The 16,820-nt window shown below is 35.5% G+C and overlaps 1 protein-coding gene and 1 pseudogene across 1 annotated transcript; both read left to right on the forward strand.

The window, feature by feature from the left end:
* The first annotated feature begins 1,919 nt into the window (after nucleotides 1-1,919).
* LOC109089166 (V-type proton ATPase subunit e 2-like) lies at nucleotides 1,920-4,494 on the forward strand. Its single transcript, XM_019103312.2, has 4 exons — nucleotides 1,920-2,129; nucleotides 2,274-2,321; nucleotides 3,803-3,902; nucleotides 4,000-4,494. The coding sequence occupies exons 1-3, from the start codon at nucleotides 2,026-2,028 to the stop codon at nucleotides 3,894-3,896; spliced, it is 246 nt and encodes an 81-aa protein (XP_018958857.1). The 5' UTR covers nucleotides 1,920-2,025; the 3' UTR covers nucleotides 3,897-3,902; nucleotides 4,000-4,494.
* Nucleotides 4,495-6,003: 1,509 nt separating this feature from the next.
* LOC109093935 lies at nucleotides 6,004-10,728 on the forward strand (annotated as a pseudogene).
* Nucleotides 10,729-16,820: the final 6,092 nt, after the last annotated feature.

The raw sequence follows: 16,820 nt of genomic DNA on the forward strand, positions 1-16,820 counted from the left end.
CCGAATGCTGATAAACCGTTAATGGATAGAGGCAAGTCAGCTGTATTTATACCATGGTGTTGATTAACTTGAGTGCGCTCTACCTGTGTTAATTAGGTTAAGTATCTGACGTGCTCCTCCCGAACTTTGTTAATAAAAAATAATGTGAGTATTTACTCTAAAAAAATAACACAACATCTTTTAAAAATCTAGTAAAGATAGAAATTCCTAAAAGCGTCTGTCACTGCTTGTCAGCTGATGTCCTCTGTGGGGGCAGATTTAGTCAGTTTGGAGAGGGTGTAAACAAGGTGAAAGTGCAATGTTAAGCCAGACATACTCATGATACAAATAATCATGTTGTCGATGGTCTTAATTGTTCCCACTTTTTGTAACTGTGGAACTAATATGATTTTTGAAAAATCATTCATTATTAATAATAAAAAAATGTGTTTTAAGGCTGTAAATTGCAAGCTTCTGACTGTGGTTCCCTGCTCTTCTTGAGTAATGTGAGTTGAAGTATAGGAGTCATAAAGTGAATTGCTGGTTAACGGACACTCGCTCAGCAGGTAACAGATCAGAACTGTGTGCAACAGCCTGAGTTAGTAAATTAGATTAGTAGTCAGGTCTCTCTCTTTAATGCTAAAATAGCCTTTGTGGCTTCACTGATTGTTCCCATTCTGCAAGTATTCTAATTAAAATAAATAAATAAAAGGGGGAGGGGGAGGGGGAGGTCAATATAGGAGACTCTTTCTATAAGAAAGCCATAATAACTTTTAAAGTCTGTCAACTTTACAAAGTATTTATTTGTTATTTTTATACACTATTGCACTTTTACATTTGATTTTTATATTTCTACCTACTTTTATTTATCCATTTATATTGTTGTACTTTTAACTTTTTCTTTCTCTTTCCTTGGTTTATGGACTTTACAAAATTATTTGTATATTGTTTAATTTTTGCAGTTCCTTGAATCAAATTTTGCTATATTGGGCCCTCGAGGGTTGAGGCTTCTAGAGAGATTTGAATGGTGTGTGTTGTGGCAACTTTATGTATTCATTCTCAGTGAAATAAGTACTTATGTTATAGATGTTATTTGAGTTGATGGTGATTTGTTTATTTATTAGCTAGCTCCGGAGCCCTGCAGAGTTCAGATTCAGCCCTAATTAAAAACACCTTATCCAGCTAATCAAGTCCTTCAGGGTTATTTGAAAACTACATGGTATGTGTGTTGGAGCAGGGTCCAAACAAAACTCTTCAGGGCTCCGGCCCTCCAGGAACTGAGTCTGACACCCTGCTCTATGCGGAAATAAACATTTTCATCAACTGTCCAATAGATGGCTGCAGTGATCCACACATGCTGCTCTCTATAGAGCAGCACTTACAATGATTTCAATTAAGTTATATAAATATAACATTAAAAAGTTACATTAAAATAACTTAACAAAAAAAAAAGATAAATTACTATAAAATGTAAAATAAAACAGGATAAATTAACTTAATATTAATCATAATGACACTCTCAAAAATTGTTGGTTTTCTCTGGATATAATCCATTGTTTAAATATTAGTGATTACTTGATTATTTTATTATTTTGAATTCATACTGATGTTTTTAGACATCTATATCATCTAGATTTATATATATATATATATATATATATATATATATATATATATATATATATATATATATATATATATAAACAAATACAAACACGTTGTCCAATTCTTTAGTTAAATGTAACACTTTAGCATAAAACACAGGATATTTCACTCCAAATTCAGAAACATCACATACAAGAAGACTTTGGGGGCGGGTGGTTTAGTATTTTGAGTGACATATGGGTCTACTGTTACGTCAAAGTAACGAGCAGGGATTCGGTTTAAGTGACACCTCTTTCGACCAATAGCGACCAGTCTCAGAACAGCATCGGTCCAATCAGGAGCAGGTGGGCGTGAGCGAAGGATTAGCGTCAGCTCGGGCTCTATTGAATCGGACGCTGATATCTTTTTATTATAATTACAGAATAACGCACTACTGTCGCAATGGTGTCGCACTCGCTGGCTTTACCGATGATCTGCTTCACCACGCTGTGGGGTCTGGTCGGGGTTGTGGCCCCGTTTTTTGTACCGAAAGGACCAAACAGAGGGTGAGGACTGATGCTGGAATAAAGGCCAAGCGATTCCTCATCCGTCTTTAAACGCAACACTGTAGCCTGTGTCATTCAAAGGTTATTGCAATGTTATTCTGTATCGCATCAGCGTTTATTTTTTATTTAACTGTTTAATTACAGAGTCATCATAACCAGTTTGGTGCTGACCGCAGTTTGCTGCTATCTATTGTGAGTATAATTACATATTTTGGGAAGATACTCAATTTAGTTATTAATATTTTGAGTAACTGGAATAAAATAAATAAACCTCCATGCATGATAATGTAGGATATCTCCTTCACAAATTCGCTGTAATCTGTGATTTGTCTGTTGATGCTGTTGTAAGTTAACCCTTTAGGCGCCAGGGTTTTTTGGAAAAAATGCTGTATTTTTACATCAAGATTTCAAAAGCTTGTGGCTTGAAAGGGCTTAAAGATAGAAATCTAAATTAGAAAAAAATGTTGGGCATGGCCGAAAGTTTATGTTGTAAATATACTCATCTAATTTGCATATTATGACGTCACCGGGGGCGGCCATCTCGAATTTCATAATATCTGGAAATATTAGATATTGAATTGGTTGAACTTATTTGCATGTTTTTTTGTGTGTGTGTCTTTTATCTCATTCCAAATGATTCAGAAAAAGAGGAATCCCAACAATAAAAACAGGGAAAAAAAAAAGAACTAAATTATTACTATATTACTACACTATATAGTAGGAAAACGCATTGGACCAGTAGCCTACTTTTTGATCAGTTCATCAGTAATATTCAGGAAAATAAATAGATATTGAATGGATGTTTGAAATTATTTGCATTGTTTTTTTTTTTGTTTGTTTGTTTTTGTCTTTTATTCTCATTCCAAATGATCAGGGAAAAAAAAAAAAGAAAAAAGAACTGAAAAGTAGTAAATTATTACTATATTTCTGGTGCCATGGTAAATGCAGTCCCTAATTTTTTTTTATCAGTTGAAAACTGGATCAGGTATCTAGGCGACACAGTTTAATTATTGAGAGTATGGTTCCTCTCATTGATGGCACAGCGCAGAGCGCACCTACTCACTGACCGCACCTGTACTGTCTGCTTTAGAGCGCTCGCGATCAGCAACAGCTCTCCTATGGACACTAAGATTCACCCCTGCCCACCCCTCATCCCCGTTGGGCAAAACGAGATGATCATTTGTTCGTGCTTCGTGAACTCACCCTCTCGCCTTGTACGGCGGGCACCATTGCGCTGCAAAAGATGTACCGGGACAAGCGCAAACCATTAGTATGACCGATCGTCATTTCCAAAAGGCAAAACGAATCAGCGAATTTGCAATACATCCTCACGGTACAAATTTGTATTAGCCATTTGCCGATTTTCTTTTTTTCTTAAATCTCACCATTTACTCGCACGCTATGAACTGAACTGCGTTTCCGCAAATGACACGAGAGCTCATGCTATTTCCTCGAACACTTTGAATAGGAACATGTAATGAATGGTCTAGAATCGAAGTACTAACTGTCTGCCATAGTGGTAGGGAATACAAATGAGATATTACACCATATTAGGAACTACAGTCTATTTTATTAAGTATGACGTCTTGTCGCAATTTTGCGACTTTGGCGCTTAGAGGGTTAATTAAACAGTTTATTTTGAATATTCACTACTGTATTCATATCCATTACAGCTGGTTAATAGCAATACTGGCCCAAACAAACCCTCTGTTTGGACCTCAGCTTAAAAACGAGACCATATGGTATCTGCGCTACTTCTGGGAGTAGATGGAGGTAAACCTGTCTTCATATCAGCTTATTAGTTGAAAACTGGATTTATGAGCGTACAGTAATCATTGAGATGTTTCTGATTCCTTCTCGTGTCTTGCAGGTGTCATCAGGAAGATTAAGATCACTATCATAATCAATAAAACCCACAAAACAGTTAAGGATCGCCTCCAAGGGAACAATATTTGTGTTATGAAACCAGTTTAATGACTTCTTCAATTACAAAAAGAATGTGTTACTTTATGTAACATAATAACTAGAACATTTGGAAATGTACAAAAGAAGTGTAATAGTGATATTCTTGTGATGTTTAAAGAATTATAAGGAAATCAGTTTGTGTGCTTCGGATGTCTGAGAGCTGAGTACTGTATATGAGTAAATGCTTTTGTTTGTTTTGTTTTGCATTAAGGCACAAGTTAGTCTATTTTTATTACGTTGTCCTCACTTGCATGTGACACTGTATCCATGTTTACTTGATAAAATTATTCTTTTTTATTTATAAATGTGATAGATGTGCTCTCTGTGTTTTATGTCATCGTGTGTAGATTTTTGAAGCTGTTCTACATGAAAACGAAGGAAATAAAGTGAGTTTTGATGTAAATCTACTGCATTTCCGTGACAGGTATGATGGTCTGGCCTTCAGTCCTGCTGTATATAACACAATCTCATAGACAACATAGGAGTTGTTTGATTTATGAATATGTGTCAGGCTACAGTTTATAAACAGTAAGTGAGTAACCATACAATCAGAAGCAAAAGTGCATGTCTCATGTCAGAAGAAGTTTTGCATGAGTCAAGATGAAGAAATGTATAGATTTGTAATTCAAGCACAGTGTGTACAAAAACACAAATTGACTTAAATCTATTATCTTGAAAACAAAATGATCAGTTATTAATGTTTTGTGAAAGAAAACGAGCAAAAAGACCCTGACAGCGGATGATTCGTCTGTATTTTGTGTGTAAGGCTGATTAATTGTGATCTGTTTGGAAGTGGAAAAACATGCAGCTGATATACAGCCACTACGGGGCATCCTAATTTATGAATACTAATGCTTATGAATTAATGAAACGTTTAGCCTAGAGTACAACAGTGCTGGCCCACTTTTTCAGCCTTGGTTCAGAAGTATTTTTCCAAGTAATTAAGTGTTGTTTAGAGTTATAAGCCTGTCACGACACTGAATCACACCATCACAAACTTATATTAGAAGCAGAAAGTATTTGAAAATCAGACAAAAAGAAAAATGTAAAAGACACATAGATGGAATTAACTACAATGCCATAAAGCACTGTGAACAACGTAATAAACAATGGTTTAAAACATAAAACTATTGGATTACAGTTTTTTTTATTATTATTATTGATATATACACAAAACAACCATATCATGTTGATACACGCAGGCCTACAGGCGGTGCTTTAAGAGTGGGAGGAGCACTGCAGAGGTTCAACCTTAACAGTTTTATTAAAATGCAACGCATTTAGCCCTATGTGACGTCTGTTGTTATATTGTTTATCAACCATATACATTTTCATTAACTAGCTGAGTAGACAGATATGAATGTTTATTCATAACCATACTGAAATAAGTAAATATTGTTAGCTGATGCTAACTGTCTAGCTAACAATCTTGCTGGTGCTAAGTTAAGGTGATTTTTACAAATAAAGTCCATAAATTTTTATTCAACCACCTTGATAGATTACATCTGAGGAAAAGAAAGGCTGTGATGTTCAGAACATGGTAACTACAGTAATTATCAGATTGAGAAGTGATGTCCTCTGGGAGTATTTGGCCAGGGGTGTTTTTACACCACAGACAAGGTTTGAGATAGGTATTATAGAATTAAATTAAGTAGCCTATATAAAGTTGCAAAATAAATCTATCTATCACTACTTTTTAACTTAAGTCCATAAAAAATCGAGTACTTTTGTGCTTTCACTCGAGTTAGATTGAAAAAGGAGTACTTTTACTTTTACTGGAGTATTATTTTATTATACGTATCTGTACTTTTACTCAAGTACCTGATTTGTGTACTTCGTCCACCACTGTCTTTTACTCAAGTACCTGCTGGCAGGGAAGCGCTGTTTATCTCAAAATAATTATTTATAATAAGTGACAGAACGTTTCAAGAAGGTCAGGCCCATATAATTAATATTAAAAAGCTGAACTTGGGAATCGCGGTGTTGCACACGGACTTCAGTCAGTCTGCTAATGCACGAGAAAGTGAGCGCGCTCCTGCAGCTGACCATAACTCAAGCAGCACTGTTCTTCAGATACAATCATACAACAGTAATAACGAGGAAATACTTATAAACTGACGTGTGACACTGCTTCTCAATTCTTGTTCTCTTTTTACTGAGTAAATAAGGACTGTTTGAACATCTGCAGCAACCAGGTATGCAAAACAGTCGTCTCAGCTACATTTCATATGCATTATAGGACACAAATCATTTTTTTAGGCAGTGTATTTATTTTGAGATTTAGCCTAAATGCAATGTGAACACACATACTTATGAGGTTCAGAAATGTCTGTTTATCATGAAAGTTTTCCCCAAACGCTGCTGTCAGTCTTTAGAGTTGACAAGTGTGTTGATTATTAACTGCATGCTAGCTATAGAGTATACCAGAGTTTTCCTTTAACCACATCTGTTTTCTTTTCTACAGACGGATCACAACCAGTGGCATGTTCGCAACACGAAGTTTCACTCTTCTGTGCAGAAGATCAGCTGCTTCAGCATGGAGAAATAACAGTCAAAGTGCTGGGGAGAGGCTGGATATAAGTGGGATTTATCCTCCCATTGCCACTCCATTCACTCAGAGTGAAGATGTGGACTATCAAAGACTTGATGACAATCTTAAGAAGTACGGCAGCTTACCTTTCAGAGGTGGGTTTGCAATTACTGTTTGGCAATCGAATCAAACGCACAATATTGCATGAAGCAGCAATTGCAAAGAAATCTTATCAATATAAAACCTACAACATTTAATATGTGCTATATTGTAATATCGATTTTGTGTGACCCAGCTTTAGTTAACAGATGTTAGTGAGACGATAAACCTCGCGTGGTAAAGGTTAACATCTCAATCTTTTTCCTCATCCTAAAGTCTAGTTGTACAGCTCCATGTTTATTGCACTGGCAGGTCTGGTAGTGCAGGGCTCTAACGGGGAGTATCCACACCTGACGCCGCAGGAGAGGGTTGAGGTGGTGAAGAGAGTCAAACAGGCGCTGCCAGAAGACAAGTTACTCATGGCTGGATCTGGCTGTGAATGTAAGTCTCTCTTGTGTATTTATTTATATATACTAGATGACATTTTACACACTAGATAACGTTTTTGTTTTCCTTGTCTGTTCTTGTAGCCACCAGAGCCACGATCCAAATGAGCCAGCGGATGGCTGACGCGGGTGCTGATTGTTTGTAAGTGGTAACACCTTGTTTTTACCGCGGTCGAATGGACAGCCAAGCTCTTATAAACCACTACACAAAGGTAGTCTTTTTTTTTTTTTAATCATTTACATTTTACATTTACATTTATGCAGATGCTTATACAGTGCATTAAGGCTAACATATTTTACCTAACGTGTTCCCTGGGAATCGAACCCACAACCTTTTGCGCTGCTAACGCAGTGCTCTACCACTGAGCCACAGGAACACTAATCATAGACTGTTCTTTCTGTCTGCAATGGAACTGTGGCCATTATGCATCTCATCTGCATTTTACTTACTAGTTGAATTCACACTTTGTCTTATTAAAATGCATCGTTGCTTTCTTCAATTCCAAGTGGCAGATTCCAGTTCGGTGCCAGTTGTGTTGTACAGCGTGCCGGCAAACACGGGGCTCGACCTGCCTGTGGATGCAATAATCCAGCTTTCCCAGCATCCAAATATCGTCGGGCTCAAAGACAGTGGTGGAGATGTAAGAGCTAACATAATACATAATTAATACAGTGATATATATTAACAATGGAACAGTAATATATACATATGAGGACTTGTAATAACTACAGTAGGTATAGAAAAGAATCACCATCCTTTTAAAATAATCACATTTTGTTGCTTTGCAGCCTGAAATGAAGACAGACATTTTTTTTGTATCATGCATTGTTTCATAAATGTATTGTCTTTCTGCCATTTTTTTTTTTATTCTGCTATTGACATTTGACAATTTGAATTCTGCTGAAAAGTCATTTGAAAGTCATTAATTCTTTTTTGAAGTACTCCTGTGACCACACCAAAATTAGATGTACAAAATGCACAATAACTGTATTTAGTTTTTTGCTCACAATCTCATATTTGTGTCTCTTTTGTCACTCTCTTCGATCATCTTAAAACACTTTAATGTTTGATGATTGACAGATCACTAGAATAGCTCTGCTTGTGCAGAAAACCAGATCGCAGGATTTCCAGGTTCTTGCAGGATCTGCTGGTTTCCTCATGGCTGCGTTTGCTGTCGGTGAGAACGAGTTCCTCATAATCTTTACACCATCAAATATTTTTAAAAATATTAATATTATTTATTAATATACTTGGTGCACCCTGTCATACAATATTTACTTATCTATTATTTATTTATTATTTAAAATAAATAAATAATCAGTATTACAACACATAATACCACAAAATATACCTACTGTACAGTTCACAATTTATTTTTATTTTTTTCCTTTATAGTAAGCGACAGAGTTGTGGAAGTTTTGATGTAGAACTACTAAAATGTCACAATGCAAAAATATTTAATCGGACCTAAAAATAAGCTTTAATTCTTCTTTATTTTGACTTTAGGTTAATTATGACCTACATTGTAGTTGATTTATTCTGTTTGTCTGTACAAACGGTTTCAAATTCCTCATGCTGGAAGTATATTAAGAGTAATCATTTAAACACGACAAGGTGAATGTGTCAAATCATGCAAACTGTCGCCGTTCACCTTGAAGGGCAACTGATTAATGTACATTCACAGAAATAGCAGTAGAAAAACAGTCCCTAATAGAAACATGTCAGTCCTAATACAATATCCACTGTGTTTTTCTCATAACAACCAAGTCTGATAACTTACTGGGAGACAAACCTGCCGTTAATTAAATGCCAGCTTGTGGGAGAGAGTCTAGGAAGCCTGTCAATTAATCAACACAATCAAAGCCACCTTAATATCTGCCAGGAAGACTGGGGGTGGAGAGTTACAAGGCCATTATCATGTGTAAGGGTGGTGTCAGTCTGTCAATCAAACTTTTTTATATGGGAGGGGTCTATAGTTTGTCAGTCAAATAGTAGATGGAAAATTAGCAGTATTGAATATCTAAATGTTTTTCACACAGTCAATCTGAACCATTGGTTGCATGTGTATCTTACAGTAAATGTGACAGTAAAGGAATAGTTCACCCATAAGTGTAATTTTTGCATGTGTATCTTACAGTAATGTAGATGCAGTTTGCATCAGATTTGTCTCAGCAATGTGAGTGTCAATGGATGCTCTGCAGTGAATGGGTGCCGTCAGAATGAGAGTCCAAACAGCTGATAAAAACAACACCACTCCAGTCCATCAGTTAATGACTTGTAAAGCAAAAAACTGCATGTTTGTGAGAAAGAAATCCATCATTAAGGTGTTTCAACCTTTAAACCGTTGCTTTCAGCTAAATATGAATCTATAATCCAATGTGCACAGATCAAGCACCATTTACAAGCAAAACCAAATAGACATTTTCACTGGAGGAAACGTTATTATGGATTTTAATTTTGGCAAAAAAAGCATGATTTTATGATGGATTTGTTTCTTTCAAACACACAGCTTTTAACTTCACAAGTCATTAACTGATGGACTGGAGTGGTGTGGATTACTTGTGGATTATGGTGTTTTTATCAGCTGTTTGGACTCTCATTCTAACGGCACCCATTCACTGCAGAGCATCCATTGATAAGTAAGTGATGTAATGCTACATTTCTACAAATCTGATGAAGAAACAAACTCGTCTTAATCTTGGATTAATCTTGGACAAATTTTCATTTTTTGGGTGAACTATTCCTTTAAGAGCCACTTTTGCTCTGTGTATTGTAGGGGCCGTGGGAGGTGTGTGTGCCCTCGCAAATGTCCTGGGTCAGCAGGTGTGTGATCTAGCACAGCTGTGTGTTTCAGGACGCTGGGACGAGGCCAGAGAGCTCCAATATCGCCTCATCGAACCCAACACAGCAGTGAGTATCACATCACCATGGCAACATTTATACCACAGATACATTTACTGTTATATAGGCATGATAAACATTGAAGGCAACCCTTCCCCCGAGAGCTGCTGATCATGAGCTTTGCTTCAAAGGCCATGAGAAGGATTCGCACTATGGTGTAAATGCACTTTTGAAAAAAGAAAAAAATAATTGGCTCATCCTAAAAGGTTTTATCAGAATGAACAGACTCTGAACTATGCCTCTGACCTTGTGTAAAATAGACTCTGTGATTGATTTTGACTCTATTCATTTAATTGCAATGTCCCTCCCCCTGTTTTTATAGGTAACTCGGCAGTATGGCGTTCCCGCTTTGAAACAAGCAATGCAGTGGTTTGGAAACGGCCCCGCTGAAGCCTTTATCAAAGGCAGATTTAGAGCAGCTTCGAGTCAAATTCTCCTCCAATGGCTGGCTCTAGAAGCAGAATCAAAGTGATACAGTACCAAGGCATTCTAAACGGAATGTTTAATAATTCTTTTTGTGTTATCATTAATTCAGACTAATTTTATTAAGAGATGTTCCTCATAACATTGCATTAAAAATATGATTTTCAAGCTATAGCAGTGTGTGGGATTCATCTGTGTTTGTAACAACAATTATTAAAAACTATTTCAGTATAACTGGTTTGATTATTATTTTGTGTGTGTGTGTGTGTGTGTGTGTGTGTTGTGTGTGTGTGTGTGTGTGTGTGTGTGTGTGTGTGTGTGTTTGATAAGGATTTTGTATAATTTTAGTGTTTCTTTTTCTGCATCACAAAGCCGTTTCTCCCTGATGCTTGCTGCAGCAGATCTTAGAAAGCCTTTCTGAACCGTTCTGGATGTGATTTGACACCTATTCTTATACATGACATCTTCTTGTTTCGAAGTAAACCAAAACAATACTTTGTGTATTTTAGTACAGTATGCATTATATACATATTTAAGTAAAAGGAAACAATACTTCCCGATATTTTAAAGTACAATATTTTGTATATTCTTGTTTTGAAAACAAAGCAATATTATTAAGATTTTGACAGACAGTGCAATTTTACATTCTTAAATGCTTTCAGAATGCTTATGCTTTTAGTATTTTGAAGATAAAATATTATTTATGCATCTTCTGTAGGGTCGCAAGATAATGTTATTATATTATTTCTTTTTTTTTAAGTAAAGCAATAATTAAAATATTTTGAAAGTACTGTTTTGATGTAAACAAAATGCTTACAATATTTTGAAAGAACAATATTATCCATCTATTCTCCAAACCGCTGATCCTTTGGTCAATGGACAATATTATTATATTCTTAGTAAAACAATATGTGCAATTTTTTTCAAATTTCAATACTTATTACAATCTTGTTTAGGAGTTACATGTTTGTTTGTTTTTTATATAAACATTGTAAGAGAACTGGTCATTCATTTGTGATTTAATAATGCACGAGGTTTCAGTTTCATGTGTGACCACAAGTGGGTGCTCTGCACCATTTCTGATGAGGAGCAAACCTGTGAGCTCTTAAAACGGATAAAAAGCATTGGTATATGAGTCATGCATCTCCAAAGAGTAGATTGTTGCAGAATGAGAAAATGAGAGAAGAAAAAAAAAAAAAACTTGTTCTATGGTACATTTTCTGACTCTTGCTGGGAGCGAAATGACAAGAAACTAGATGGAGACCAGTCATTATCTTCTCTCTTTACCTCATTCTCAGTCTATTTAGAGTGTTGTCGCTCTGACATTTCAGCTTTTTCTCTCTAAAGTTCTCGTCTGACTGTCCTTGTTGCCAAACCTTAGATGAACTAGTTTTTCTTCTCACATTTCCACAACCACTTCTACAGTGCGGGTGCTGACCCAAGGCAATGCACTGACCTCGGCTGGTAGTTACTGCGTGAGACAACCCCTTACCATCTCAGTCATTAATGCAGTGGTTATGAAGAGAGATGTTTTAAAGGTATTCATATCATTTTTCCATACTCTTGACCCTTGTTTGTCTCCTGTGCTTTCAGCCCCAACCTTTCGCGCTCAGCTATTGTGCAGAGTTGCTCCATGTCCACTTGTTGAACTAGTGCCCTAGGCAAACTCTCTTTTTTCCTTCTGACATCCACTAACATTTACACATCAATTAAACTTGAAAACCTCAATTATGCTCGATGTGCAAACCTCTTACTGGCCACTTCCAGAAAAAAAGTAAGCTGTCACTAGGACGGAAACTCTTTTAAAAAGTACACAATTGTACCTTATTTACCCCTAAATGATGCATGTAAGCACCTTATAGGTGCTCATTAGTACCTAAATGATGCATATTTATACCTTTTAAAAAGGTACCGCCCTAGTGATGGCTTTAGTACCCTTTTTTTCTGAGAGTACACTGCGGTGTTTTGGGTGTGAAATCCTCAAACAGGTACACGACCAAAAGTGTGGCTCTAATTGGTCAGTTTATTTGCAGTGCGATGGAAAAGAGAATATAACAGTTCTCATACTGACAGCATGTGATGGTCTAAATAGACAAAAATGAAAATGCACAATCAGAAAGCTCTCGGATTTCATCAAAAATATCTTAATATATGAACGAAGTCTTACGGGTTTGGGACGACATGAGGGTAAGTAATTAATGACGGGTTTTTTTTTTTTCGTGAACTATCCCTTTAACTCTTTCCCTGCCAATGTAATTTACGAGTGAGAACACACCAAGAAGACTGCTCCACCAATAGATACAGGAACTATGAAAACGTTCATCTGGTGTGAAAGCCGCTTACTGCAACATGTGAAAGGAACTTCTTTTTCATCTTTCATCTTTTTAAATTAGCAAATCCTTAGCTGTTCCTTTCATTCACACATCATTCATTTCACTACACAATCGGTATTTGTACAATGTCTTTCCAGCAATATTTCACAATTTCCAGCTTTCTTTCAGACTACTAATAGTGCGTTTAAATGTTTTAACAAATGGTGAATTCATGCAGACACTTGGAGTATTTGGATGTTATTGTGATGGAGTGGTTTTGAAGTGAGTCTGGAGCGAGAGTCTTAAAGATAAAAACACTCCAGCTCAAGGCAAAATCATGCAACTGTGCTCTCCGCTCATACTCTGATCAGAAATATAGAGCTACCAAAGATTTTGGAATTGCAAACTGAACATAAAGGGGAAAAATAGTATGCAAAATGTATCAAATAAAACACATCCCGGTCTTGGTTTATCGAAATAATATCAATAAATAACACAGGCAATATATATATATATATATATATATATATATATATATATATATATATATATATATATATATATATACGTTCAGTCCCTGAATAAAGAATATCTTTTAGAACACTTTGAATGTCAGGTAAAGGCTGAAGAGTTCTGAATATTTTGCCATGACAACAGACCCTATGCTTGGGAAACATGCTAAACTGTTGCAGCACTTCACATGCTGCAGAATCCTAAGGTGATGCAAATTGTGGTGACTACAATGTCCCTATGTCAATAGAGCAGGCGCGTGGATTAAAGTCCTTTTTAAACACAACCTAAGCTACTGTAAGTGATTCACTCTCATTATGTGCTCACTTGCAGAAGTATAATCATCTATACCATTGAGAAACAAAGCTTACACTTTCAATATTATTATCTGAAATGACTTTCTATTGTTTATGCTTTTGTCTTAATCTGTCATTCTATTTTACAAATGTCTTAAAGGGTTAAAATCAGTCACCATCTTCAAAGTAAAATACATATTTAATTAAAGAAAATGAGTTTGGAAATAAAAATAACATGTCTTTAAGTTGTTTAATAGTTAATTTTTTTTTTTCAAGTTCCACATAAATGTATAGATATTTTTTCCAGTGTTATAAAACTCTTATTTTTTGTCTTGTCTTGAAAATGTTAGCCTGTATAGTTTTCTTAAAGACTGTTCAACAGTATCCTAATATCTATCTTTATATATTAGACAACTGTTTAAAATAATACTAAGCTGATCCATATCAGGTTTAGTTACCAGCTCTGTTCTGCTTGCTATAACTGAAGTACTTAGTCAGCCAAAGCGTCTTGCACTTGGACACTAATTAATTAACAAATGATTGAGCTAATTAGTCATTTAGCGGTTGCTTTTATCTATAGTGGCACTGAATAAAACAGTTAATACAGGAGCTGTCCCTCTGGAGCAACCGGGGGTTAAGTGCCTTGCTCAATCATGCAATGCTTACTGGATCATCCTAGAGGAGTTTGAACCTGCAAACCTTTCATTTACCAGCTCAGAGATTTAACTACTACTAGACCACACCACGCACATTGATCACACAATGGCCCGTGGACACACTGGGTCTCTCTGCTGCAGTATAACACTATTAAGCACTAGTTATCAGATTTCTTCACTTTAATGGCTTGTTTTTCACTTTGATAAAACATCAAAGGCTAACACACACAATATGGCCAAAAATATAATCACAATATTTTTTTTCCATATCAGAAAGTGCCAATATTTATCACAATATTCATTAACTGTTAATGTACAAGTAAACACTTTCCACGTGTCTGTTTGATCTTGAAAATGAATGTAAACATAAATTGTTTGTTCACAGTTAAACTCCAGTGAGTAAGCTACCTTTTAATTTAGGGCCCAATGAAATACAATTTACATTTTCTCCTAAATTTTGTTTTCCAATTTAATTGTATTTTTTCGGAATTCAGTATTTTATGATTCTATACAAATTTATCGTAAAAATCATAGCGTATCAATCTTTTAAAATGCAATCAAATAAAAATATAACAATTAATTTACAAAACATTTTTTTTTGTCAAGATGCTGTATAACAGAACTGTATAAATTAATGAAAAATATCTTGGTTTTGTGATATTCCTCATAAAAAAATTTAAAATAATAATATTAATAATAGTACTTTGAGAATTACATTTTAGTATTCAACTGTAATATAACTCTGTCATTATTTCTTCAAGTTAAACCAGACTTTTATTTTGACAGGTTTGTTGTGAAGGTCTTTCAGTTTTACTTTCAGTTTCAGAGTGCATTTGATAGTAGTTTTTCCTCAAATGAAAAGCTCTCGCTGCAGCTCTGGAGATGAAATTCATGTGTTGATGTACTACACTGACAAATCTAAAAGAACTGATAAAAAAATAAAGTACTAAAAATAAAAAGATAAAATGGAAATAACTACTAATTAACCGACACAAATAGCAAACAAAAGATCAGGACTAGACAAGCGAGATGAATACTAAGATGAAAGCAAAAGACAAGCAAAATCCAAAAAAACAGGGAGTAAGATTAAAACATAGAATTACAAGGGACTTGACAAGACTAAGGAACAAATGAGGCACAAGATAAATCAGGCAAGGGAAAAGGAACAAATAATCAGCCACATTCACAGACAGAGACAGTGAGGATGAGAATGACCATGAATCGGCAAAGACGAGAGGGCAAGAGGAACTATAAATAGGGAGAAAGGCACATGAGGCACAGGTGAGCACAATTAGACCAACAAGGATTAGACAAGGGCTAACAAGAGCGTGTGGTAAAGGGGAAACAAGGAGAAGGGACTAGAAAGACACATGGCTGACAAAAACAAAGCCATGTAATGAAACATAAGACATAGACACGAAAAAAAAGACAGACAAACGGAGTGTACATATACAGACTTATTAGTACCATGCACTGAACGGCTGCTGTTGCCTTAATTTCTGCTGTATGATCAGATGTTAGATTAATCCATAATGCCTTAAAAATGTCCAGAACTTATCATAGTTAGACATTAATTTTTATTGCAATCTCGATATGATATTGTTTACCGCCCAACCCAACATTCAACACTGGAATACCACAGGGTTCAGTACTCAGTCCATTTCTATTCTCCAATTCCAAACACTATATTTCTCAGTACTTTCATCCAAATGTCTTCACCTTCTCAAAGAAGATCTCAGCATGCCTTATTCACCTTCTCAAAGAAGATCTCAGCATGCCTTATATATGATCTCAGCATGCCTTATATATCATCCTGGTTGTCTACATCAGCAGGCCCGCAGATCTCCATGGAAAGCTCAGCAGATCCCACAAAATGGTTGTTTTTTGTTCAGTTGTTAATAAATGTTTTTTTGTTTAAAAATTTACATTTTCGAGGTATCCCAGAAGCAGACAGTAAATTCTGAAACAGAAACGCATATCTTTCACTCTACACGAGGATCAGCTGTGAAATGGAACTAGTCCTGTAATATTCAACAGATCCAGAAATGAAGCTTTCCCGTGTCAAGTATACATACCAGTAACTGTAAAAGAGAGTGAACTTATCTTTTATTGCTTCTGTAGATGTGCATGGACTTCAAAATTTAACACACAATTCATAGCAACATGACAGCAACAACAACAAACATTAAGTAAATGATATAAATAATCATCACGATAAACAACTGAAACTGGCAAAGAAACCAGCAGTATGAATAAAAGCAGACATTAAAACAAATAGTTATTTGCATAATATATTGCATTGCTGAGAACTCACAGATTCCACACCACAAAATATTCCACAGAAACACAGAAAATAAGTAAAGCTGACTTTGTGTCTTAGTGCTTAAAAATTCAATGTTCAGTGTGAGTGATGACAGACAAAAATGCACTTTATAAAAATGACATAAACCATGCTTAATGTTGGCAGTGTTGTCAGTTTCTTTTTTGTGTATTTTTTAAGTAGCAATAACATCATGTAACATAAAATAAGTGCAATTAATCTGCTAACTAAA

This window comes from Cyprinus carpio, chromosome A22 (assembly GCF_018340385.1).
Source record: "Cyprinus carpio isolate SPL01 chromosome A22, ASM1834038v1, whole genome shotgun sequence".
Classification (NCBI taxonomy): domain Eukaryota; kingdom Metazoa; phylum Chordata; class Actinopteri; order Cypriniformes; family Cyprinidae; genus Cyprinus; species Cyprinus carpio.

Bases quoted from the DNA above. Each gene is read 5' to 3' on its own strand.
- LOC109089166 (XM_019103312.2), top strand. From the start codon at position 2,026: ATGGTGTCGCACTCGCTGGCTTTACCGATGATCTGCTTCACCACGCTG. The intron at 2,130-2,273 runs GTGAGGACTGAT...GTTTAATTACAG, and splicing joins CCGAAAGGACCAAACAGAGG to AGTCATCATAACCAGTTTGG. The intron at 2,322-3,802 runs GTGAGTATAATT...TATCCATTACAG, and splicing joins GCAGTTTGCTGCTATCTATT to CTGGTTAATAGCAATACTGG.